The sequence below is a fragment of the Chiloscyllium plagiosum genome, chromosome 15 (assembly GCF_004010195.1).
Source record: "Chiloscyllium plagiosum isolate BGI_BamShark_2017 chromosome 15, ASM401019v2, whole genome shotgun sequence".
In the NCBI taxonomy this organism is placed as follows: Eukaryota; Metazoa; Chordata; class Chondrichthyes; order Orectolobiformes; family Hemiscylliidae; genus Chiloscyllium; species Chiloscyllium plagiosum.
In genome coordinates, this window is record NC_057724.1 from 64,944,691 (window position 1) to 64,968,147 (window position 23,457).

General features: G+C 40.7%; 1 protein-coding gene across 2 annotated transcripts in view; it reads left to right on the forward strand.

Annotated features, from left to right (window-relative positions):
* Nucleotides 1-22,852, forward strand: part of LOC122557393 — a 34,849-nt gene extending 11,997 nt beyond the window's left edge. The window contains exons 2-7 of one of the 2 annotated variants that reach the window (XM_043705053.1): nt 1,397-4,121; nt 6,374-6,512; nt 7,825-7,974; nt 9,570-9,682; nt 15,710-15,764; nt 22,391-22,852. In XM_043705053.1, coding sequence (XP_043560988.1) covers nt 1,397-4,121; nt 6,374-6,512; nt 7,825-7,974; nt 9,570-9,682; nt 15,710-15,764; nt 22,391-22,515 — 3,307 coding nt within the window. In that variant the 3' untranslated portion in view covers nt 22,516-22,852. The remainder of the gene's footprint in view (nt 1-1,396; nt 4,122-6,373; nt 6,513-7,824; nt 7,975-9,569; nt 9,683-15,709; nt 15,765-22,390) is intronic. The other variant, XM_043705055.1, reaches the window with a different exon arrangement.
* Nucleotides 22,853-23,457: the final 605 nt, after the last annotated feature.

Below are 23,457 nucleotides of genomic sequence, written 5' to 3' on the forward strand. Positions count from 1 at the left end.
ATGTGTGTGTGTGTGTGGGAGGGGGAAGGAAAGGTTGAAGTGTGTGTGTGTTGTGAGCTGCCAGACGAGTCTCAATGTACAGTTTTAAATATTTAAAAGGCATCTGGATGGGTATATGAACAACAAGAGTTTAGACAGATATGGTGAAAGTGCTGGCAAATGGCACTAAATTAATAGAGAATGTCTGATTTGCATGAATAAGTTGATTAAAGGATGTGTTTCTGTGCTATGCATCTTTGACACAATGTTTGAATCGTTCTATTTTGGTTTAGCCGTTGCCCCTAATCACTCTTTCACCTTTGGTTGCATTGTTCTTACCAGCCTTTGTGTATAAATTGTTCATTTGGAGAATTAAAAAGAAACATCCATGGGTAATGTGGTGATGGGAGGGGGCAATATAAAGTTCAGATGTGTGTAAGAGCAGTGGATACAAAAATGTGGACTTGAAGGCTAAATAGCATACTTCTGCTCCTAAGTCCCATACCTGTGTTCATGCGGAGATTGCATATGCTATCACTTCCAAACTCAGTTCCTAGCTTGGGTGCCAAATTTTGGATTGTCTCGCAACTTTAATGTACTAGTGAAATACTCAGTCTAGAGTATCTGATGTGCCTGGAATTTGTTCCTGCTAATTTCCATCTTCACGTACATCACTTTGATTTTTTTTTGGCCCCTGTTTTGTTACTTTATACTTTCACCCTGATTGCTCTGACTTTAAAACCTTATTTCCTCCTGTTTTACTTTTTTGTCCTTGTCACTTTATAGTATGAATGATTCCAACTCCTTGATAACATCTTGAGGTAAACTTATTGCTACTTTTGCCAATACATTATTCTCTCTCCAACATTTTTCCTTTTAACTGTATCTTTTCCACCAATCTTGTCCTTGCTGAAATTTTGCCTTTGCTTGAAATTGATCTCTGTATCTTCTATTTCTAACTCTGTATCTTTTTTAACTCCCCTTAATCCACTAGGGTGAAGAATGAATGTCTAGAGCCCCAACATATGTCCCGTATGCTTCTAGTTTTTCTAAGTACCTTTGTCAAAATTTGTTTGTCTTTTATAATTCTTGATTTTCAGAGAGGTCAAATTAGAATGACGGAAGACTTTTGTTTGTTTTCAGTCTTGGAGCCAATAGAAGTAATTCTAAAAATAAACTTGATTTTGTTTTTTTTTTGCATGAAATAATTAGTTAGCTGATCTTCAGATTTTGCTATCAAATGTACACATTTTTATCACTACAATCTTGTTTCTTTGCTTGCCTTGTCTCAATGTACAGTTTTAAAACAATGTTGCTGATCACCTAATGTTCGTTCCCTTATTTTTCCCCTTTGTTTCTTCCCCCCCCCCCCCCCCCCCATCCCTGAAAAATCATGCCGATAAACATCATTGTGCAGGCTTAAGTCAAGGAAATCATATTTAGATGTATCCAAGCATCGTGTTTCCACTGGCACCTCAAGTAATACAGTTGCTTTCCCAACTACTAGCACGAATCATGAAGCTGCATCACAGCACAGACTTTCACTCCTGACCAGAAAAAGTCCAGCAGCAGGATGTTCAAAAAAGCTACTGCCTAAATTGAAACAGACTATTAATGCTAACAACTTGAAAGCTTTTGAGAAACAAGTGCCAAGAACACCAAGTGTCTCCACTGTCAAAAAGGGGCGTTTTAGCACAGGCTCCTTCACTCTAAATTCTACTCAAACGTTGGATGAAAAAGTGGATACTGAATTCAAAACAGATGCGCACTCCAATGAAAATTCTTTGAATGCAACGTTTTGCCTACCAAGTTCTGAAGCCACATGTATGAGGCACATTCCTCAAAAAGAAGATTTGGATATGATCCTACATCAAAACTTGCCCAACGTTGGTATTTCTAAAGGTAGACCTGAACAGGAACAAATAGAATCAAACGTTTGCCCTCTTCCTCTTGTAGAACCAAGTAACTTGACACCTTTATTCACCAGTTTCATTGCAGAAGAATGTCTACATATAGCTGCTGAATTAAATGAAAAAAGGGAAACCTATCCTCCTCTTACACTTGGTACAGCAAATCCAATTCCAGTGACTGGTGTTTCCATGATAAGTGAGGAACCAATACCATTGGATAGTTCTATCTACTCCTGCTGCTGTTCTAACACCTCTCCAGCAAAATTGGCACTTCTCTGCCACTCCAAATTGCAAGAAAATATCTTGGAGGATATGAGTAGTCAGCAAAAACTAGCAGAAATCAAAACTGGAGACTTAACTGTTGGTACTAGAATGAGTAATGACTATATTGAGACTGGAGCTCTGCCTTGGTCCCCTCCAGAAAATTTGATACAATTCAATGAAACTATAACACAAAGTAACTTAAATGATGAGGAAGATACTGCTCTAAAGCATGATGTTTATTCTAGCAATGTCCTGAATGAGTCACCTCTATCCAATGTAGAGTATATCCAGTTAAATGTACCTAAAGTGATGAATGATGCATCAATCACATTTTCAGACACAAAGAATGATGCCTCTTCATGTTTTGTGCCAGCCAAGATCCAGTCTAATTCCAATTTGTCCCTTTCGAAGGTAGATTTGGTATTGAGTGAAAGAAGCTTGTTAAGTGATGAAAAACAAATTTTACCAAAGCACAGAAGTTTTGAAAATGAACTTGAGCCACCTGATTTGTTAGGTTGCACGCCGTCTCTCTCTTTGTCAACAGATTTAATCCAGTTGGATGATACAGTAACAGTGCAAGATAAAAATGTAACATTTGTTTTATCAAAGGACGAAAACAGTTTTCAAAAAAGCCTTCAGACTTCTGCCTTATCTAATTTTAAGCAGTCCATGTCTCCACAAGATTTATTGCAATTAAATGTTACTATGAATGTGGATGACTTAAAAAATGCAACTTGTGATACCTCAAAATATAAAGATTTAGGAAATGATCTCCGTTGCAAGCTGCCTGTATCCATGAGGGAAGAGATTCAATTAAATGCTACCATGATTTTGAATGACCATAAAAATGCAACATTTATTGCTTCAAAGCATGAAGGCTGTCTTACAAATGATATTTTGTCTAATTTGGAACAGTCTCTAACTACAACCAACCAAGATGAGTTAAATAGGATAATAACTGTCAGTGATTGCAAGGATGCAACATTTGTTGCACCAAAACTTAAAGATAGTTTGGCAAATAATCCAAACAAAACAACCAACTTGGCCGATTACAAACTCTCTCTATCTTCAGAGTCCAATGAAGTCAGACTGACTCCAAAGAATCTTAAGCTTGTGAGAAAAGCTGAAGCTCTGACTTCTGGATCAGAGTTGGAGCAAGTAAAGATGAGTGGCAAAAATAATCACTCCAGTTTGTCGCTGAACTTCGGGAAGGGCAGTTATTCTACAGGTATGGAGAAACGATCAAATGAAGTAAAGCCAGGTGATGTCTGCATTTCTGTAGAATTGCATAAAGGAGCTTGTGCAGTAGAAACAAGTCTCCCTTTCATAGACTCCTCCCAGAAAAAGGAACAAAGTATTTGCGAGCATGCAGATTCCTTTCATGATCTGGTGAGTTCAGAATGGGCTCCAAACTGCATTTCTACTCCATGCCTTGCTGGGAAAACTACTTTTCCAGAATATCTGCAACTTGACCGTTCTTTCCTGGCCTCATCCTCCACCCTTCAGGCTGATGTAAGTGATGGATTGGGCAAGTGCCCAAATGAACAAGACAAGACCATAGATGTTGCCAAAAGCTCTGGCACTGAAGTCACTGAAGCTAAATCCAGTGGTAGAAAAACATCAAATGCACCTAGCCAACGATTGCAGCAAACCAAAATGGGAAGTGAGAATTCCTTAAAACTCATTTATCTCCCAGCAGCCAAAAAGAAAAATATTACTGAAGCATCAGTGTCTGAACTATGCAAATCTGGAGTTCAGAAGGATATTGTACCATCTTCAGCTCAAACATGTAAAATAGGCTCTTCTGTCAAAAGAGGAAAACCTTCAATTCAACCACCTGGTTTTTCCAAGTTGTGCCTTCCAAAGCCTCGTCAGCTTTCAGGAAGGCTGGGCCGTGCAGTAGCAACTGGACAAATGTTAGGAAATAACAACAAGATTCCACCATACCACATTAGAGTCAATACCAAAGTAAGTTGTGGTTTCACACTCTCCTTCTATACCATTTTATATTTCACTAAAGCAATGCATCTCTTTTTGTAGTGGCTAACGTTATGTACAAGTAGTATAAGGTTTTAACTGATACACAACTCTTATCATCGAGAGATACAGCAGGGAATCAGACCCCTCGGTCCAACTTGTCTATGCCGACCAGATATCCTAGATAAATCTCGTCCCATTTGCCAACATTTGGTCCATATCCTTCATATAACCATCCAGATGCCTTTTTTAAATGTTGCAGTTGTACCAGCTTCCACCACTTCCTCTAGCAGCTCATTCCATTCATGCACCACCTTCTGTGTGGAAAAGGTTGTCCCTTAGATCCCTTTTAAATCTTTACCTTGCGCTAAACCTATGGCTTCCAGTTGGGGACCCCCCGCGCCGCCCCCCCAAAACCTGGAGAAAAGACCTTATCTATTGACCCTATCTGTGCCATGATCACCTTTTATAAACCTCTGTAAAGTCACCCCACCCACCCAAGGCTCTGATGCCCATGGGGAAATTGGCCCCAATCTATTCAGTCTCTCCCGATAGCTCAAACTCTATAAACCTGGCAGTACCCTTCAATCTTTTCTGAACCCTTTCAAGTTTTGCAACCTCCTTCCAATAGCAGGAAGATCAGAATTGCATGCAGTTTTCCAGTATTGGCTTAATTAATGCCATGTATAGCTGCAACATTACCTCCCAACCCATATACTGTATGCCCTGACCAATAAGGGCAAGCATACCAAACACCACCTTTGCCACCTTATCTACCTGTGACTACATTTTCAAGGAACTATGAATCTACACTACAGTCTTTTGGCAACACTCACCAGGACCTTACCATTAAGTGTATAAGTTCTACCTGATTTACCCTACCAAATTGTAGCACCTCACATTTATCTAAACTAAATTCCATTTGCCTTCCCTTGTCCCATTGGCCAATCTAATCAAGATCCCATTGTACTCTGAGGTAACCTTCACTGTCCACTTACCTCTAATTTTGGTGTCATCTGCAAACTTTAGTAACCATATGTACCATATTCCCATCCAAATGGCTTATATAAATGATGAAAAGCAGTGGACTCTGCACTGATCTTTGGGGCACACAGTTGGTCACAGGTGTCATGTCTGAAAAGCAACAATTCACCACCACCCTCTGTGTTCTACCTTTGCAGTTCTGTATCCAAATAGTGAATTCTCCCTCTATTGTGTGATCTAACCTTGCTAAGCAGTTACCTTGTCAAACACCTTATTGGAGTCCATATATATCACGTCCACCCACTGCCCTCATCAATCCTCTTTACTACTTCAGAAAACTCAAATCATAGTTTGAGACACCAATTTCTCACACACAAAGCCATGTTGACTATCCCTAATCAGTCCTTGCCTTTCCAAATACATGTAAATCCTGTCACTCAGGATTCCCTCCAACTTGCTCACCACTGATGTTAGGCTACTGGTCTGTAGTTCCCTGGCTCTTTGTTAAATAGTGGTAATACGTTAGCCAACCTCCAGTCTTCTGACATCTTGCGAGTGGTTATTGATGATACAAATATCACAACAAGGGGTTCGTCAATATCTATCTTAGCTTCCCACAGAGTTCTAGGGCACACACAATCAGGTTCTGGAGATTGATGCACCTTAATGTGTTTTAAGACTTCTAGCACCACTTCTAATATGGATATTTCTTAAGATGTTGCTATTTATTTCCCCATGTTCTGTATCTCCATGTCCTTCTCCACAGTAAACACTGGTCAGACATCGGAGCTTGGAATAATGTTTTCTTCTCTTCAACCCCCACATCTGTGGTTGTTTTTTTTTTCTCCCCCCGCAGATTATTATTTTTCTACATTTACCTGATGCATTGTTTCTTTAAGGTTTCCAGAGTTCAGAATTTGTGGTTGTTGGAAATGAGGTTGATGTTCTGCTTGTTCATAATGTGAGTTTTAATCTTTTGGGTCAATTATGGCATGACAACAGGTCTCTTGAAACTTGCTATTTCTATTTATCTTCAATCAAATTGTTTGGATATGTTATGAACCCCTTCCAGAACAGGTGCAACGTAAACCCTGACCTTTTAGACCACAAGTAGGGACAGAACCACTGAGACAAGAGCTTTGGGATTGCTATTTGTGTGTCTGAACATAATCAAATCAAGGTGTTAATATTAGTTTCTGGAATTGGAATAATTCTTTCAATGGGGAAATATTTGGTTTATCAAGCCTGTTTTCTTTCAGATGTCTCCCAAAATCAAATCTACGCCTCCTTTAACTAAAGCTATCTCAAAGATACCTGGCGTGAAGAGAACATCTTCAGTGGTATCGTCAAAATTAACTGTGTCGGAAACACAAAAATCAGCAGAACTTTTTAATATAGGTAATTATGGGATGTTGTAACTATTGTAATATGTATTAATGCGCATCAATTAAATTGGGGAAGGATACTGAGAAAACATGCTGAACTACTATAGTACTTGATACTGTTTGCTTATTGCTTCCTACTACAGGTTCATGCAGATTCATGAACTAAACTGTATTGCTGAGGTACCTAGATTCTTAAACTGCCCTGAACTATTGCTGGGAGAGAGACTAAACTTTTTTAAACACAACTCTGATATCCTCTTGAAATTTGTTCAATCTTTTTTTTTATCGATCTGAAAACTAAGTTACTGCCTTTGTATGGTTACTCTACCTGTTCTCACAGTATAAATACTTTTCCGTTAACACCATAGGAATCTGCAATCATCTGCTTTTGTCAAATGTTGGATTTAGTCACTGTTCAGGAAGAACTCCCTAACCTTGCTCTTCTTTTAGAAAATAAATCTTTCAAAGGAGTAACCAACAGCCATCTGTCTGCATTTTTGATATGTGTTTAAAAAAGGATAAAGAGCACATGCCAACAAAAAATCCAAAAGTATTCTATGGGAAGTGAAAAAGATGATCAATGTTGTTACTACCTAGTAAAAGCAATATTTTGGGACTGAACAAAATCAGTTGTTCTGCAAAGCTAAATTTACAGCTGTCCAGCGTTAACCTACATAAAAGCCACCTGCCATTCTAACCTTGTTCAAATTGCTATGTGTTATTAGACTATTATTCAACGCTTACTAGTATTAAAAAGATTGGAATTGATCCATAAGTGACTCTAATAATTATTACGTTTTAATGTGTTATGCTGCAATTCAGATATTTTTCTTCAAGTTTTGTAGTTTATTTTTGCTATATGCCATTTTAACTTTTTGAATGATAATACTGTCTGGTTGCTTTTTAACATGACACTTAAATCCCATCTAGGATATTTTTTGATCTGTCAATTTTGTTGTAGTACTTCAGCTAGCATCCAAGATAATAGCAAAACTTGGTTGAGCTGGTCATTTTTAAACTATAAGATTGATGCCAATATTGCATGTGCTTCGTCTGGGCATCCTCTCCAATAGGTGAGATAAGTAGTATTGTACCAGCTTAACCAGAATTAATTTAAGAGCTATAAACAGTTTTAATTTCAATTTTTTTTCAAAATTTTCTTCAGATCCCCATCATTCAAGTGGCTATTTATTCCATTCAACTTGGGTGGGGATTAGGAACGTCACAATTTCTGAAGCTTCTCTTTTTTTCCCCTTCCAGTTTTTACTCGGGTTTTTTTCTTGCATTTTTTTTGGGTTTACTATTTTAAAATTTATCTTACACAGGTATGGCTGACCCTCCACCTGCTATCAGAAAAACAAGCAAACCTTTAGTTTTAGACTCCCAAAATGTTGTGACTGGCATAAAACGCCCAAACAGTGCAGTGGAACAGAAGAGAAGACTATATCCATCCCCAAAGAGGTCAAAGACAGCTGGTATGGGTTTAATAATTTATTTTTCTGACTGCAGAGAATAGGGCCCTTTATACTTACAGATGTTGCTTTGAAAACATGTGCCATTCTGCAAATCCAACAAACCATCTTAACATGGTTGTAGGTATGCACTCTATGTAGCAGATATTACTATATTGCAAAATCACATCCAATGTTGACAGTTAAGTTGTTCAAGCCGGCCGTGGAGTGTAAAATCACTAGGCTTAGCAAGCTTGTTGTGAACAGCTGAAGGGGACATGTTTCATACAATCTGTGGGACGTACAGCCTCCTACATGTTGGCACTACAATTGTTGCATTCTTACTCCTTTGTGTGATGGGTAGAATGACTGTCTTTTTAGCTTGATACCAGTATCTTATTTATGGTGAACACCACTCATTGCTGCTGTGCAGCTCAGGTTTGTAGAGTGGCTAACTTAACTTACATTTGAGCAAAAAGTAATCTTACTTTCCAGAGTAATTCTAATTGGTTTTATAGTTTGATTGTAGCTTTTTTTGGGCAAGGTTTCCTGTTGGGATACATAACAAATGTTGCATCCTATTGCAGATGCATTATCTTTTGTCTATTGACTGCTTGGCACTCATTCTTTTTGCAATTATTGAAATCAATATTTTAAAGTTAAGTATTTACAGAATCCATTTGGGAGAAAATAAATGAACTGAAGGTGAGTACTCATCCATTCATTTGATATGTACTTGAAAATATGAAGCAACCCTTTTAGTTCTTTTGGGTTTCAATGTCTATTCAAATGTTCATTTTAGTTTTTCTTGAATAAGTCATACCCTGCTTCCTCAGACTTTTCTTGTATACCTGTCAAAGGGACAGCTGAGATTATCAAGATTTGAAGAAAATATTTGAATATTTTAGAACAATATTAAGTTTTGCTTTACGTATCGAGTGGTTTCACTATCTTGGGATTATCTTCCTTAAATCATTTAATTTAGCTTTTTGATTAGCAAAGGGATTAAGGGTTAAGAGGAGAAGGCAGAAGAGTAGAATTGAGAAACATGTATCAGTCACGATTGAATGACCAACTTGATTAGCAGAATGGCCTAATATGGGTTTTAATTTGCTGATTCACTTGTTGTGAAACTATTGCAATTGGAACGTAAATTGAAAGTTGGTGCTTTCCTTCCTCATTTTTTTGGCTTTAATGAGAGGGTACAAGGTTTATCTGCTCCATTGTACAAAATGTGGGGCCACTGACCCCATGATTTTAAATCTTTGTTTTTAGTTTCTTTTTTACTTTCATAGGTGCCTTTTACACTCGAGATCAGTGAATTGTTTAAGCTTTCAACAATTTTCAGTTGTACATTTAGCAAATTGCGCTCCAAAATTGGTTGTTCTGTTGTTTTTCTGCCGTGGATGATTTTTTTAATCATTCGAACAGATTGAATAAAAGAATTTTCTGGGCACTGCAATTTAACACTTCTAATATTCTAATTTTGTGGCTGCTCCCAACTCTGGCGAAACTGCATAGTTATGAAAAATTCCTGTGAGACCTGGTGGTTCTGAAGTTGAGTATCATATTACTTTGATTTTTGCTTTTTCTAAAAAAAAAACATTCTGTTAAAACAGCTACTTTTGCAGGTGAGGTGGCGATCAAACAGACAAAACTAAAACAGTTACTGGGGAACTCTAAACAGAAGATGACAAGAAAGAGTCTGACATCTGAATCAAAAGTCAAAGTGGTATGAAAATGACTTTGAATGTAAAAATAGTACTGACGGGAAGACTTTTTACTGTCTAGGTCAAAACATCGACACTCTTGCTCCTCTGATGCTACCTGACCGGTTGTGCTTTTCCAACATCACACTTCCAGTCTCTGAAATCTGGCCTGGTGCATTTTTCATACCAAATGGCATGACTTTAAACTGATATAGTCCATTCAGCATTATAAAAGCCAAAATTGCCTTCACTCTTTCTGACAAAGGTACCTGTGTTAGAAACCAAATCAATAAAATTTAGACGAGACCACCAAAACTGTAAACAAAACAATTTATTCTACGATCTTGCAAGAAAGGGCATCAAATGCAGAAGCAATTGAGCAATGAACATTCAAACTAATACAGTTATACTTTTGAGCTGCGTGAGGTCACCTCTCCCGACTTTTACATTACCCAATCTTTCTTGTTGTATTCTACCACTACCCAGTTGCGCTCTGCCCTTATTGCCCCCTTTTCTCCAAGTTGGCAACCTTTCCCTCTGTAAGTGCTGACATAAGGCTAAACTTGTATCTTGATGTTCTTTTACTTTGCTTGTAACATCTTCCATTGTTCATAAGTACATTCCATTCTTGAAAATACATTTTAACCTGTATCTTTTTCATGCTTGGTTTATGCGTTTCAGCTGTCTCAGCTATTTTGCTGAGACTATTATTTAAAATAATTATTTGCTTTAATAATTCTGCACTAAAGTTAATATTTAATTATGCACAATTATTCATTAAAGATAAAGATACATTTCCCTAATGCTTGCCTAGCTGATATTTTTCTTGTACCCCTTTTCTGCACATACACTCTCTTGCTTTTCTATTTCTGCAAAAACAACACACTTCCCCATTTCTTATACCTGCCAGTATCCTCTGAGCAAGTCCAACTTAGAAATATAAGTTGCTTGTTCCACCTCTCCAATACGGAATTGGATGTGCATCAGTCTTTATAACTGTGTTGTCTTTGCGATAGACCGCACTACCACTGGGTACGTTTTTAGGTTTGGCACCATTACTATGGGTGAGCACCAGTCACTGTAACTCCCTTTGATTATGTCATCTTGGAGCATGCGTTCAATCTCCTTTTGAACCTGTGCCAACTTTTGAGGGATATGCCTACATGGATGTTGCTCAATTGGAACAGCATCTCTATATCTACATCATGCATAATTAGGTTAGTATTTCCACACCTCTTTCCCATGTAATTGGAATAACTCTTTCTTTCAGATCATTTTTGATTTTTCTCTGGAAGGTAACTCAATTTATCCCAGTTTTTGACAACTTCCTCATTATCCGATTTAATTTGAGGAATGTCCAATTCAGAATCCTCTGCTGTGATCAAGAACACATTCTTCTCTTGCTTTCCTTCCTGTCAAAATGCCTTTTGAGCATATTCACATGACAGAGATTTCTTTCTATCTGGAGTCCCTATCAAGTAGTTCATCTCACTCAATTTCCACGAAACCTTGCTTTTTAGAGGTTCATCTATCCATTGCAAGTAACACTAATATCTTATTACCGATAGCAAAATTGTGAATTTTTGATTTCTTGTCCACTTCCTGTTTCATTGTATGCTGTGATACTTTTAAATGTTGTCTAGCCAACTCCCCAGATCTATTTAATTTTTCCTGAATGTTTGACACAGTCCAAAAATGTGGTCTCTGAATTCTAACTTACTAATTTCTCTGTAATCAATTTTGAGTGGTTCTCTCGCTTCATCCCCAAAAATGGACTGAATTTCAAATGGACTGAAGTTGGTGGATTCATTCGGTGCATCTCTGATCACAAAGTACAAACAAAAGTCCCTTATCCCAATCATCTGGATAGCCTTAGCTATAAGCCCTCAACATGGTCTTTAACGTCTGATGCCTCCTTTCTAGTGCTTCCTGCGACTTAGGATGGTATGCAGTAGATTTGAATTTTTTTATTTCTAAGCTATACATAACTTCCTTGAATATTTTTGATGCAAAGTTTTACCCTTGATCTGATTTGTATCTCCTGTGGGTAGTCTGTATCTATATTTTTAAAAAACAAAGTTGAGTAACTCCTCTACAATTCTCCTAGCTCTGCTATTGTGTAATGGAACAGCCTCTGGAAATCTGGTGGACACATCCATTATTGTTAACAAAAACTGATTCCCAATTTTAAATTTTAGGTAGGAGTCCTATGCAATCAATTAAGACTCTTGTAAAAGATTCCTCAAATGCAGCCATAGGTATTAAAGTTACAGGTTTTATTACTACCTGTGGTTTTCCAATTCCCTGACATTCCCCCTTCCACTCCACCAAGGACATGCAAGTCCTTGGACTCCTCCATCGCCAGACCATAGCAACATGACGGTTGGAGGAAGAGCGCCTCATCTTCCGCCTAGGAACCCTCCAACCACAAGGGATGAACTCAGATTTCTGCAGTTTCCTCACTTCCCCTCCCCCCACCTTGTCTCAGTCCCAACCCTCGAACTCAGCACCACCTTCCTAACCTACAATCTTCTTCCTGACCTCTCCGCCCCCACCCCCACTCCGGCCTATCACCCTCGCCTTTACCTCCTTCCACCTATTGCATTTCCAACGCCCCTCCCCCGAGTCCCGAGTCCCTACCTTTTATCTTAGCCTGCTTGGCACACCTTCCTCATTCCTGAAGAAGGGCTCGTGCCCAAAACGTTGATTCTCCTGTTCCTTGGATGCTGCCTGACCTGCTGCGCTTTTCCAGCAATACATTTTCAGCTCTCCATTCCCTGACATGTGTGACAAAATTTAACTAGTCGAGAATGCAGTGCTGGAAAAGCACTGCCAGTCAGGCAGTATCCAAAGAGCAGGCAAATTGACAATTTGGGCGTAAGCCCTTCAGGAATGCTGCCTGATTGGCTGTGCTTTTCCATCACCACACTCTTGACTCTGATCTCCAGCATCTGCAGTCTTCACTTTCTCCCAAATTCAACTACATCCTTGTGCAGTCCAGGCCAGAAAACTATTTTTGTATTTTAGCTTGGGTTTTTCTCACTTCTAAATGACCCCATGTGGAAGCTCATGTGCCATTCTCAACACCTTTTTTTTCTAATTCACTGGCAATGTGACTTGAACTTCTGTCCATTTCTCATCTGGCTGAATGTGCGATGGTCTCCATTTCCTCATTAAGACATCATTTTTACGATAATGACATTCAGAGATACATTCAGATTCTTTGTGTATGCCTTTTGATACAATTGCTTTAAATGTTCATCTATCTGCTTCTGGTTTGTGTCAACCATTTGATCAAACAGGGTCTCTGCTAATTTCACTTTAACTTTTATCTTTGATCTCTCTCTTGTTTCAACTGGTGACTTTGTGGCCTTAATACCAGACAGTCAAGAAAAATACTAAGATGTGTGCCCTGGAATAGTTGCCTGAGTTTCCACTGGCTTTTCAACCACAGTAGGTAGCAGTCCTACCTGTGATCCAGCTATATTGTTAGTAAGGATAAATTGTATTCCTAGAGCTGAAAGTTTGTCCAGTACTCCAACCATGACTTCACTCTTCACTGGATGCTCTGACCTCATTCTAGATAATTGACCACTACTTGTCTCACTGTAAATTCCTGTTACTCGCTCCTTTTCTGGTAATAGTCTTTCAGAGGGACACAGCTCCTCATTTTTCAATATCACAGATTGAGGATCCTATGTCTCTTAATATTGTAACCTTTACCTTTGTAGGTATGTTGTTTAAGAAGGTCTGGCACTTCCTCCTTAACCAACCTCTGACTAGCTTGTACATTCTAGTGCAGCTTTCTAAACTCCACTGTGCTTTCTGTTACCACTCGAACTAAATTCACCGGCTTAACCTGTTTTTCTATATCTGGCTTCCCAGGGCTTTTCTTAACCTAACACTGATTTTGTGTGGCCTACTTTATTGCAGTGAAAACACTGGAGTTTTTTAATTTCTCTGCTCCCTTCAAGGGTTTCCTTTTTACCCTGTGATAAATTATCTATATGATCGCCTCCGGGATCTACCTTTCCCTTTCCATGTGAGGGTTTTTCTTTTCCCCAGTTTCTATCCCTCATGGATTTGGAATCCGAACTTGGGTTTATGAGTTGTCCATAAATCAATTGGGCGGCACGGTGGCCCAGTGGTTAGCACTGCCGCCTCACAGCGCCAGAGACCCGGGTTCAATTCCCGCCTCAGGCAACTGTCTGTGTGGAGTTTGCACATTCTCTCGTGTCTGTGTGGGTTTCCTCCGGGTGCTTCAGTTTCCTCCCACAGTCCAAAAATGTGCAGGCCATGCTAAATTACCTGTAGTGTTAGTTGAAGGGATGTAAATGTAGGGGAATGGGTCTGGGTGGGTTGCTCTTCAGAGGGTCGGTGTGGACTTGTTGGGCCGAGGGGCCTGTTTCCATGCTGTAAGTTAATCTAATTTAATCAGCTATTTCAACTGCTCATCTTGCCGTTTTAACACTCTGCTCTTCTGCGTGCGTTCTCACTACTTCAGGAACTGAATTTTGGAACTGGTGACAAAGTGCCAATTTCTGAAGTTCAAACCCCCTCTTTCTTTCCTTCCTTCTCTCTTGTGCTGCTAAAGCAATGCATCCTTTTACTCTTTCCTCTGTTTTTAACCGTAATTCAAGCTGTTTCATTTCTGTTGCCCTTTTCTTGTCTTTTGCCTCTAATTAAAGTTGCTTCATTTTCAATGGAATTTTAGCCATCTCTAAAGATTGATGTATTCCCAGCAAATTTAAATGCTGAGCTACTGCTGTAATTATCTCTCCCTACGGACAAAGGTAACTTCAACTTCAACTTGACTGCTAATACCAGCAGCTTTGCCTTGTTCACCTTGTGTAAAACCCTCAAAGTCACTTCTTTCACCCCCTGAAAACTCTTGGTGACTGAAAGAGTCGTTGCTGTCTAAGCACTATTTAAACCAACCAAATTCAACACCCAGAACAAAAGATACTAACAGTTACCACTTGCTGCCTTAGAGACCAACAATCCTAATCTCAAATTGGAAGTATAGAACAAACCTCAGACAAAGCCCCCCAGTCTGTTATGGACCAGGCCAAACCCCTCAAAACATTTCAAGAAGGTAGGCCAGGTCCTAACTTTAAGAGTTGTTTTAAGCAGGTGTAAAGTGTATATTCCAGGTGAGATGGCACTGGTCAAATCACTTAGTTTTAACAAACCAATTTATGTACAAGATAACCGAAGCACTAACAAAAGAGAACAGAATAAAGAATAACTCAACCTATCTGAAAACCCACCTGATTTTCCCAACTTAATGATGTTGTTCCCAATATTTGCAACAATCCCATAAACATCCCTGGGCACAAAGTAAAATCAAACACAGGGCCTTGCAGGAAAGAAGTCCGAGATCAGCACGGACCTGCTTCTTTGGTCCAGCAGCTTTTATAACACCACTGTTAAAAACCAGACCAGAGAAAAACTGAGCAGAGAACTGGCTGCTCTCCTTTCATTGTACAAGTGTTAGGCTTTCAAGTATTTGAAAGCTATTTCTTGAGGCAGTATCTGTTAGCAATAATCTGGCCCTACTACCCTTCAACTTAGTCTTTTTGGAGGCTGTGTCTTTTATGACCTCTGGGAGGGGGGAGAAAAACACAAAGGACAAAGTAACCTTGTTAAAGGAGCAACATTGTCAAATTTCTCCCCCAGAAACTGATTTGAAAATTACAGTCCGGTCTGTTATTTACAAGTCCCTTATTTGGAGAACTGATTTGTCATGTGTTTACTTTTCATAATCTCATGTTTTGTTCCTTCTGTCTCCAAGACCGTTGGTTTTTTTTTTCAACAAGTAAAGCCATCCTCCACTGGTTACATTTGTTTGTCTATTTGGGATTTCTTGATCCTTGTGGGACATTTTTGTCTCTTTCTCAGAAGCTCTTGCTCACATTGTCCACAATCTCCAGTAATGTGAGAATAAATCTAATGAAGTGTTTTTATATATTTCCATTTTCATGATTTGATGCTTGAAAGAAATTGAAATAGTGGATTCTATTTGTTCTTAATGGATTTTGTCTTTGCAGGTTAAAACTGCAACAGAGGCGTCAACATTTAAATCCAAGCAGGAACTTGAAGTGGGTAAGGCATTTATTTCTCATTACACCGATCTTGGCTATATATATGACCACTTTTTTTAATGAGGTAAATGAGCAGGTTTTTCTTTTCATCCCTCAAGGGCATTAGTTCTCTTTGCTAACATCTGGGTCCAGTGACAAAATTGAGACCACTGTCTCAGTAGTCCAACAACAGTCTCATATAATCATTGTCTGTAGCACATGATTCCATGACAATGACCCAGAAGAGGGTGGTGGTGGAGGGTTGTTTTTTCAGACTGGAGGCCTGTGACCAGTGGAGTGCCACAAGGATTGCCGCTGGGTCCTCTACATTTTGTCATTTACATAAATTTATTTGGATGCGAGCATAAGAAGTACAGTTAGTAAGTTTGCAGTTGACACCAAAATTGGAGGTGTAGTGGACAGCGAAGAGGGTTACCTCACATTACAACAGGATCTTGATCAGATGGGCCAATGGGCTGAGACGTGGCAGGTGGAGTTTAATTCAGATAAATGAGACGTGCTGCATTTTGGGAAAGCAAATCTTAGCAGGACTTATACACTTAATGGTAAGGTCCTCGGGAGTGTTGCTGAACAAAGAGACCTTGGAGTGCAGGTTCATAGCTCTTTGAAAGTGGAGTGACAGGTAAATAGGATAGTGAAGAAGGCGTTTGGTATGCTTTCCTTTATTGGTCAGAGTATTGAGTACAGGAGTTGGGAGGTCATGTTGCAGCTGTACAGGACATTGGCTAGGCCACTGTTGGAATATTGTGTACATTTCTGGTCTCCTTCCTATCGGAAAGATGTTGTGAAACTTGAAAGGGTTCAGAAAAGATTTACAAGGATGTTGCCAGGGTTGGAGGATTTAAGCTATAGGGAGAGGCTGAACAGGCTGGGGCTGTTTTTCCTGGAGCACCGGAGGCTGAGGGGTGACCTTAGAGGTTTACAAAAGTGTGAGGGACATGGGTAGGATAAATAGACAAAGTCTTTTCCCTAGGGTTGGGGAGTCCAGAACTAGAGGGCATAGGTTTAGGGTGAGAGGGGAAAGATGTAAAAGAGACCTGCGGGGCAACCTTTTCACGCAGAGGGTGGTATGTGTATGGAATGAGCTGCCAGAGGAAGTGGTGGAGGCTGGTACAATTGCAATATTTAAGAGGCGTTTGGATGGGTATATGAATAGGAAGGGTTTGGAGGGATATGGGCCGGGTGCTGGCAGGTGGGACTAGTTTGGGTTAGGATATCTGGTTGGCATGGACGAGTTGGACCGAAGAGTCTGTTTCCATGCTGTACATCTCTATGACTATATCTGTCATCCCTAACCCTGGATATGTCCTCTGCCTCTTGCAGGCACAGGTGGTGCAGAGCTGGGAGGGAGTTTTTCTGGGAGTTCCCAACATTGACTATCAACACCGTGAAGTCTCATGATACCAGGTCAAACATCAGCAGGATTGCTGATTGCCATGTACTATCCTCCTTCAGCTGACAAATTGGTGCACCTCCATGTTGAACAATACCAAAAAGAAGCATGGAGGGAGGGGATATTGTGGTCCTGTTCGTGGATTGTCTTGGCTGCAGCACTGGCATTCAAGTTGGTCAGCTCTGAAAGGACATTGCTACAAGACTTAGGTCTGCAGCAGGTGATGAGGGGAAAAACGTGCTGGACTGCATCTGCACCAAGATGCATCTGTTTATGATGGTATTGTTATGAGTCATCGTTGTCCAATCCTTTAGAGATAAAATTCTGCCCTCCCATTGAGAATACCTTCCTTTGTGTTGTGTGGCATTAGTAATATACTAAGTGTGATAAACTTTAAACAGATAAATCAACTCAAGATTGGGCATTTGAAAGGCCATCAGCAGAATCATAGTACAACAAAATCTGCTTCATGGCCTAGCATATCCCCCATTCTACCATTGTTGAGCCAGGTGGTCAATCCTGGTTTAATGAAGAGTGTGGAAGGGCTTGTCAGGAGCATAACCAGGCATACAAAGTGAGATGTTGACTTGGGCAAACTACAAAACGGGACTACTTCTGTGCCAAACAGCATAACCAGCAGCTAGTGGATATTGCTAAGCAACTCAGCAATTGATGGATCAGATCTAAGCAGTGTCCTACTGCATCCAGTTGTGAATGGTGAACTATTCCCTGGAGGATGAAGCTCCACAAATATCCCCATGTTTAAAGGCGAAGGCCAGTAGAGTGAAGGTTTTTGCAACAGTCTTCAGCCAGAACTGCTGAGTGGATAACTCAGCTCAGCTGCCTCTAGAGTGGGATTGCCTGCCTATGATGTGATGGCCATATTTTAAGAGGGTGGTGTCAAGGAGCCCTAGCAAAACTGGAATCAAAGTGCAGCTCTGATGGGAATCATACCTTGCACAAAGGAAGATTGTTGCAGGTCAGTATCTCCACTCCAGCGCATCTCTGCAGGAGTTCCTCGGTAGTGTTCAAGGCCCAACTATCTTCAGCTGCTTCACGATAACCTCATGTCTGTCATAAGATAAGTGGGATATCCACTGACTGAATAATGTTCAACTCCTTTGTGACTCCTCGGATGCTGTATTTGGACATAAGGCTGAGGCAGAGAAGTGTTGAGAGTGTGGTGCTGGAAAAGAGCAGCAGGTCAGGCAGCATCTGAAGAGCAGGAGAATCGATGTTCCGGGTATCAGGCATGAGGCTGGGAGCCTTGGAAGTGGAGAGATAAATGGGAGGGGGGTGGGGCTGAGGGAAGGTAGCTGACAGTGCAATAGGTGGATGGAGGTGCAGGTAATGATACATCAGAGGGGCGGGTGGAGCAGTTAGTTGGGAAGGAAGATGGACAGGTAGGACTGCTTATGAGAGCGATGCCGAGTTGGAAGGTTGGATCTAGGATAAGGTGGGGTTGGGAGGGGAAATAAGGAAACTGGTGAAATCAACATTAATGCCATGGCGTTGGAGGATCCTGAGGCAGAAGATGAGGCATTTTTCCTCCAGGTGTCTGGTGGTTAGGAATTGGCAATGGAGGAGGTCCAGCACCTGCATGTCCCTGGCAGAGTGGGAGGAGAATTTAATGTTCGGCCATGTGGTGGTGTGGTTGGTTGGTACGGGTGTCCGGGAGATGTTCTCTGAAGCACTGTGCAAGTAAGCGTCCTGTCTCCCCATTGTGGAGGAGACTGCATCAGGAACAACGGATACAGTAAATGACATGGAAGTGCAGGTGAAACATTGGATGTAGAATTCTCCTTTTTGGGGTCTTGGATGGAGGTGAGAGAGGAGGTGTGGGTGCAAGTTTTGCAATTCCTGCGGTGGCAGCTACCAGGAGGGTGGGTTGTGGGGGGTGGACATGACGAGGGAGTCACGGAGGGAATGGATTTTGTGGAAAGCGGATGGGGTGGGTAGGGAAATATATCTCTGGTGGGGTCTGTTTGTAGGTGGCATTAATGGCAGAGGATGTATACAAAGGTTGGGGTGGAAGGTGAGGACCGGCAGGTTCTGTCCTTTTTGTGGTTGGAGGGGTGGGGTTTGAGGGTAGAGGTGCGGGAAGTGGATGGGATGTGCTAGAATGCATCATCAACCACGGGAAGGGGAAATTGCTCTCTCTGAAGAAGGAGGCCATCTGGTGTGTTCTGTGTGGAACTGGTACTCCTGGGAGCAGATGTGGTGGAGGCAGAGGAATTGGAAATAAGCTGTGGGAGTTGGGGGGGTTTAATAAGAAGATGTCAGTATTGAGTCAGTCACAGTTGATGGGGAGGGAGGTGTCTGAGATGGTCCAGGTGAATTTAAGGTCAGGGTGGAACATCTTGGAGTTGTGCAACTAGAGGTGGTTGAACAGTTCAATGTGGCGCTGATGCAGTCACCACTGTAGTGGAGGAAAAGGTGGAAAGTGGTGCCGCTGTAACTACGGAAGATGAACTGGTCTATGTAGCCGACAGAGACCGGCATACGTGGGGCCCATCTGGGTGACCATGGCTACCCCTTTTGTCTGGAGGAAGTGGGAGTATTCAAAGGAGAAATTGAGGGTGAGGACCAGTTCAGCCAAATGAATTCGTGTCAGTGGAAGGGTACTGTTGGGGACGTCAGGACAAGAGGCCCTGGTCATGGCGGATGGAGGTGTATGGGGACTGGATGTCCATGGTGAAGATGAGATGTTGGGGGTCGGGGAAACTAAAAGCTTTAGAGGAGGTGGAGGGTGTAGGTGGTGCCCTGAACATATGTGGGGAGTTCCTGGACCGGGGGGAAGAGGACACTGTTGAGATATGTGGAGATGAGTTCAATAGGGCAGGAACAGGCCAAGATGATAGGTGGACCAGAGTAGTCAGGCTTGGGGATCTTGAGAGTAATATGTGCCACAAATGCCAGGCAGTCCAGCCATTTTCCCTTGACATTGAATGCCATTATTTTCACTGAATCCCACAATATCAATATCAATATCCTGTGGTTACCATTGACCAGAAACTGAACTGGGCCAGCCAAGTAGTGGCTATAAGGGTAGGTCACAGGCTAGAAATACTGCAGCAAGTAACTTGCCTCTTACTCTCCAAAGCTTATCCATCAATGAGGCCCATGTCAGAATGAGTGCAACTCCAATAATCCGAAGCTTTACCTACAAAATACACTGCAGAAATTCACCAAAGTTCCTTTAACAGCTCCAGTTATGAAGATGGGTCAGTGGACCCAAAATATTAACTCTGATTTCTCTCCACAGATGTACAGAGATTTTCCAGCAATTTGTGTTGTTTCAGATTTCCAGCATCTGCAGTTGTTTTAAGTTTTTTAATTTCCTTGGACAGCACCTTCCAAATCCATGCCAGTTCCACATGAGAATAAGGACTGTAGGTTCATAGGAACACCTCTACCTGCAAGATCCCCTCCAAGCCCCTCAGCATCCTGACTTTGAAATATTTTGCAGTTCCTTCACTATTGCTTGGTCAAAATCCTACAATCCTCCCTAACAACATTGTGAGCCTACCTACATTGACACTGCGGTTCAGGAAGGTACACACCACCAACTTCTTGAGGGCATCTAGAGAAAAGCTGGTCCAGCCAATGATGTGCACAGTTCAAAAGTAAATTTTAAAATAACGAAACCACAGTTTGTCCACTGAGTTAAGTGAACATCAGTTGCTGTAGTTTAGAGGGTGATTCTGTCTTTGCTTTGGCAAAATGTAGAATTCAACATTTTGGGTTGGGAGTGTTAAAGTGTAATGATTATTGTCATGTTCTTTGAGTTGGTTGAATAACCTGTCTGGTTTCAGATCAGACATAAAAACAAGTGGTATTTGAATTCAGTGAATAGTCTTGCTCAAGAAAGATGTTTCACCTTTTTATTATTTGCAACATGAACTGAACTGTCCAGTTTGTGTGAAATGCCACAAACTACATAAGAAAAATGCACATGTAGCTATGGAAGGGCATATAATATCACCTTGCATATTGGAAAGACCTTCTCTTCTGGTTGAGATTGACAAGAGCCAATTCTAGCCATCTCAACTTGTTAATGTTTGGCCTATTGAGCTGTTACTGGTATCAGTGTACTTTGTCAACATTTGAAATGTCTACCATGATGTCTACATGGCTAGTTGCAGCTGTGGCATTACATCTTTTTAGTAGAAGGTAAACACTCATTAGGCACTCTTGCAGGGAATTATGACTTTTTTTTAGATTAGATTAGATTACATTACAGTGTAGAAACAGGCCCTTCGGCCCAACAAGTCCACACCGACCCGCCGAAGCGAAACCCACCCATACCCCTACATTTACCCCTTACCTAACACTACGGGCAATTTTGCATGGCCAATTCACCTGACCCTGCACATCTTTGGACTGTGGGAGGAAACCGGAGCACCCGGAGGAAACCCACGCAGACACGGGGAGAACGTGCAAACTCCACACAGTCAGTCGCCTGAGGCGGGAATTGAACCCGGGTCTCAGGCGCTGTGAGGCAGCAGTGCTAACCACTGCCACCGTGCCGCCCGTAAACTTACTGAAAACAGCAATTGATTTCCGCATTATTCTAAATAGCCTCCTGTCAGAGATCAAAGTAGAAACAGCCAGAGGAACGTGCTGAAGTTAGATATAAGCAGGGCAAATGAGAGTAAAGGGCTTAATCTATTCAAACTGCACTTTTGAAGGCCACTTCCAGAGGATCCTTCTAAATAGTCTTGCAGCCCTTAGCTCGAGTCACTTTTATTTATATTTAATTTTATAATCAGTGATGCTTTGTTAAATGAAAGCAATGCACCAACTTTGCATATGCTGTACTCCACTTAGTGGTGGCATTGCCCACAAACTCAAACCTTTGGGAACTTGGAGTTCATTTAATCCACTAGCTGTTCCCTGTTGAGTATTGTTTTGGCTTGTGCTGTCCTGTTGGCAAGAAACATTGTTACATTAATGTTGCTATTCATCTATTTCTTGGAGATGAAAAGTGAGACATCTTGTCCTGCCCTGATAAATACCTGTTCTGCATTTATTTAAAATCTGACAAACTAGCACTGTAATAAAGGACCTTTCTAGCAATAATTTAAATACTAATGATTCATTTGAGGCATTCAGCTCATGGCCACTCTGGGAAGATAATAAAGATTAATATTTCACTGGATTTCTCAAGCCTGGAAAGCACTGATTTTTTTTTGTGATATAACTTGAGCCTGTTTGTTTTGTTTTTGTTTCAGCCAACCTTCAGAAAAAAAACAAAGAGTTGGAGGAGAAAATTGCAATGTTGGAACGACAAAATGCTGCTCTTCAGCAGGAGAAAGAGAATCTTGCTCTCGTCCTGGAAGAAGGATCCATTGTCTAGTACCCATTGTCCAATTACTTCACATTTTCAAATATGTTAGGATCTTACAAACCATTCAAAGGATGTGTAATAACCTTTTCAATCTTTAATTATGTGTCTCTGGTCAAATGTATAACTGGGCAAAATGCTAGTTTGTTAGCTAATTCTCGAGAGAGTTTTTGTAACCATGTTGAATTTTAGCCCCAAGGATTGCATATTCTGAATCATGACTAAAACCTGTGAAAATCATCATGTTGCTTCAATATTTAATCTGTGGTCTCCATCTAACCTTGCTCTTTTTAAATGTGTGTATACAATGTATTTTTTATAAATGTTCAAAATAAATAAAATTTATCAAGGAACTGTTATGCTATCAGTATATTAGAGTAAGTGTCAGACAGCATGGAAATAGACCATTCGGTTCAATTTGTGCATGTTGACCAGGTTTCCTAAACTAAACCAGTCCAATTTGCCTGTGTTTGACCCTTATCAGTGTCAACCTTTCTGATTCAAATAGCTGTCCAAACGTCTTTTAAATGTTGTAACTATACCTGCATTTGTTGTGCTCATTGGCAGTTCATTCCACATGCAAACCACCCTCTATGAAAAATTTCCCCATCGTCACTTTTAAATCTTTCTCACCTTTTAAAATTATGCCCTCTAGTTTTGAACTCCTGTACCCTAGGGAAAAGACCTTGCTATTCTCCTTTATCTTTGCTTTTATGAACCTCTACATGGGGCAAGCAGCCAAAGCCGCCTTCTTTATAACTCCAACCCTCCAGTGCAGTTATATCCATTGTAAATCCTTTGCATCATCTTCAGTTTAATAATATCCTTCTGAGAGCAGTGTGACCAGAACTGCACATATTACTCCAAAGGTAGCCTTATCAACATCCTGTATGGCTGCAACACAACATCCCAACTCCTATACTCCCTGGTCTGAGCAATGAAGGAAAGTGTGCC